At 47.0% G+C, this 3803-nt stretch overlaps 1 protein-coding gene across 1 annotated transcript; it reads left to right on the forward strand.

The window, feature by feature from the left end:
• The first annotated feature begins 704 nt into the window (after positions 1–704).
• Positions 705–3114, forward strand: LOC120687759 (LOB domain-containing protein 18-like). The gene is made up of 2 exons (XM_039969784.1): positions 705–1288; positions 2077–3114. The coding sequence occupies exons 1-2, from the start codon at positions 905–907 to the stop codon at positions 2527–2529; spliced, it is 837 nt and encodes a 278-aa protein (XP_039825718.1). The 5' UTR covers positions 705–904; the 3' UTR covers positions 2530–3114.
• The last annotated feature ends 689 nt before the right edge of the window (positions 3115–3803 follow it).

Genomic DNA, 3803 nt, shown 5'->3' on the forward strand with positions numbered 1-3803 from the left:
CAACCGACCCCTGCTACAAGAAGTGGTTCTCTCCTTTTGTGTCATGTAGCCAAACTTGTGACTACTTCCGTATGACAGTTGTTAACATTGTACTTTTGTAATTATATAGATGATTATCTTTTGTTGCGTCATATGTGGCATGTGACTGCAAATGATAGCAGCAGAGAAGCTTTAAGCAAAATCGAACCCAATGGATCGTCAAGAACTAAGAAATAGTATCCGTGTATAACGTGTGGATGGAAGAATGTCATGTTAGTTTCACATGGGAGGGAGTGTGTGGGAAGAGACCCCTCTCAAGAGTGGCGTGGTGTAGAGAGTGATGGAGCATATAGAACAATCGGGGGAAGAGAACAGAGAAGAGAAGTGGATGGGTGCAATTGGCCTTATTTCCGGTCTTCTCCTCTGTTAGCCAAGTACAGTTTGCTTCACGCAATATTCTAAGCCCCCTGGAGAAAGATGAGTGTAGGCCATGGCAACCCTCCGTCCCCCTGCCTTGGCTTGGAAGTTTCATAAATACGATGGGTCCAAAAGAGGCACATATTGAAGAGCAGTAGATAGATAGACCAAAATGTATTCAAGCAGCACCCTAAAAAGGTAGCATAAAATCAAGCAGTAAATAAAGCCTTCAGCCAGGTAATTAATCCATATGGCCTATATATACACACCAACACCACCCTCCACCAATGGGACAAATTAAACAACCTAGACATCACTTAGCTTGTGCACTTGACATCTTTGCCCTCCGGCCGCCTCCCCTTGTATACCTGCAGGCCATTTCCCACCCCTCCACCACTACTTCGTCTTCGACCCTGATCGATCTCTCCAATCCTGGCTTGTTTTAACAAGACTGAGAGCTGCCTGGTTGATCAGGAGCGTAGCTAGCTCCGGGCCCAGGCCAGGCGCCATGAGCTCGTCGTCGGTGGCTGTGGCGAGCGCGGGAGGAAGCGGCGCTGGTGGAGCCGGCGGCAGCAGCGGCGCAGGGGCAGGAGCAGGAGTCGTCGGTGGTGGCAGCGGCGGAGGCGAAGGGCCATGCGGGGCTTGCAAGTTCCTGCGGCGCAAGTGCGTGAGCGGGTGCATCTTCGCGCCCTACTTCGACTCGGAGCAGGGCGCGGCGAACTTCGCGTCGGTGCACAAGGTGTTCGGCGCCAGCAACGTCTCCAAGCTGCTGCTTCAGATCCCGCCCCACAAGCGCCTGGACGCCGTCGTCACCGTCTGCTACGAGGCCCAGGCGCGCCTCCGCGACCCCATCTACGGCTGCGTCTCCCACATCTTCGCCCTCCAGCAACAGGTATGTCGCTCGTGTAGTAGTAGTACAAAAGGACATGTCTACCACCGTCGTCATCATGGTTTTCGTCTTTCGCACGATCCAAGCAGATGCATGGGCGGACGAAATATCCTGAGCTTTTGTTTTTTGAAATTGCACTTCGATCAGGGGTTTATTTGCATTCCTTTTTTTTCTTGGTTGTTTTGGGGGTGGGGGGTGGGGGATCTTTTTCTTAAGGAAGGAAGGCACGGGGGGCCTTGTTTCTGGTGGGGAAGTAAGGATGGCAAGCCAAGCAAGGGTGGCAAAAGAGGCACGCAAGCCTGCCATGGATCAGAGTTTATTTGGAAGGGACTTTCTGTTGCATCTCATCTCATCCATCTTTTCATAAATTCCATTGTCTACTTCTCTGATGACAATTTATTGCATCTATATATCGCATCATTACATATCTGGCTCTTGCCCTTGTTTACCTTTGTCATGAAACCAAGAAGGGATGAAGATCTGGTTTAGGTTGATTTCTTCACTCAAGAGTAAAAAAAGGTGATTGAGCCTTATTAGCATCAATCCCTAGTAGTCGTTGTCTTAGTCGTAGATTAAGTACCTAGCTACCATACATACCAGCCACCCAGCTCCTCTCCTTTGAGACAAATGATCATTTTCTCATCTTTTCAAATCGAGCAAAAAGCATCAGAATCTAAAGTGCAATTGTCTTGTCCATACGTTCCGTGATTGTAAGAATATTATTTGAGGATACTATCTGAATATATAGCTAACTTCATTTTTTCTGTTTGATTCATGTCACCATTCCCCAGGTGGTGAACCTCCAGGCCGAGCTCACCTACCTGCAAGGCCACCTGGCCACGACGGAGGTACCAACACCACCACCATTCGCCGGGCAGCCCCAGATGCCAATGACCGCCGCCTTCTCTTCCGTCTCCAACCTGCCATCGTCATCCAACGTCCCAGCGTCCGTCGACCTCTCAACCCTCTTCGACTCGCAGACGCAGTCCCAGCAGTGGGCCTTCCAGTTCCAGCAGCAACAAATCCTGCAGCAGCAGCACCACCACCACCAGCAGCAGCAGCAGCTGCTGCTGCTTCAACAACAGCAGTACCTCCAGATGGGGGAAGGCTCTAGCAGGGGCGCCAGTGGTAGCGGCACCGTGGATAGCGGTGACCTGCAAGCTCTGGCAATGGAGCTCCTGGACCGGCGTCAGAGGGTGGCTGTGGGCTCGCCGCCCAAGCCGGCGACACCAGCCACACAGTGATGGAGCACCATCCTCTTGCTAGGTGGTCTGATTTGATCAGGAAAGAATCATTCATTCATGCATTATATTGCTGGAGTCGAGAGCAGAATCGGAGAGTGAATAATTAAAACTGCTCAATTTTTTTTGTGTTTCGTAAGTAGAGGAATAGAATGAGGCTGTGATCAACGAGGAGGACGAAGACGATGACGATGTGGGGGAGATGGTAGGTAACAGGCATCGCCCGGTTTTCGCGTACCAGCTTTGTTCTTGGCCGGGGGTGCAAGGGTGCCCACTTGCCCCTTTCTATATTGCCTGGGAGTCTGCTCCAAAGGAGGAATGAAGCCTGGGGGATAGCCTAACAAATGTTAGCTTCTGTCACTGTTCAATTGAAACAGCTCTAGTTAGAATTAAGCCTGATCGATCTAATTGTTGCCGTATACCTAGCTAGCTCTAGATTCTACCATCTGCTCGTAGATTGTTTTATTTCTTATAAAAATTAAAGATATACCAAAAATAGGCTTAATTGTATTCCTAGTTTTCTGGTATTTATATTGTAAGAATGAATTTTCTATTTAATGATAATTCTAGATTATCTGTCAAAGCAAAGAACTTTTGTGCCTGACGAACTAGAGAATACCACCTGGGTTCGGTGATTGGACAGTGCTCCTTGAATTGAATTGATGAGAGAGAGAGAGAGAGGAACAAACCACACCAGCATTGTGGCACAGCTTTGACTAAGACCATGCATGTTTCTATTCCTATGTCTCTTGAAGTTATGTCAAATGCCCTTGTATTCAGGACTCCTTGTTATCATTGTTGGGAAAAGACGAGCAGTTAGGGTATGAATAATATGAGACCATAGGCAAGGGTTGGTCTTCAAATTATTTTTCCGACTTCACTACTCGTGCGTGGTTTGCATTCTATATACTATATACTAAACTTCGTTATATACCGAGTATATCACATCAGGGTTGTCAAAAGGAGACCATGATGCACTACCACTGCTATAAAGGAACGTCCCGTTTTTTTTCAATGGTACGACCCGCTCCTACAAATAGTTGAATGTAAAAAAAATTATAGCTTTTTCGTATGCTCTCGAATGATGATAAACTTTATACCAAAATTATAGGGCTTGATGAGATCTAAAATTTTATATTTGATAACTTTTAATTTAAGTTCATATAGTAGTCCAAAAATTATTATTAGTTCTATAGTTTAAAAACCTACAAGTTTTGATTTTTTTCAAACAACCTCGGAGGATGTAGAGTAGTTCCATATCAAAGTTGTAGCGGTAA

The sequence above is a fragment of the Panicum virgatum genome, chromosome 9N (assembly GCF_016808335.1).
Source record: "Panicum virgatum strain AP13 chromosome 9N, P.virgatum_v5, whole genome shotgun sequence".
Classification (NCBI taxonomy): Eukaryota; Viridiplantae; Streptophyta; class Magnoliopsida; order Poales; family Poaceae; genus Panicum; species Panicum virgatum.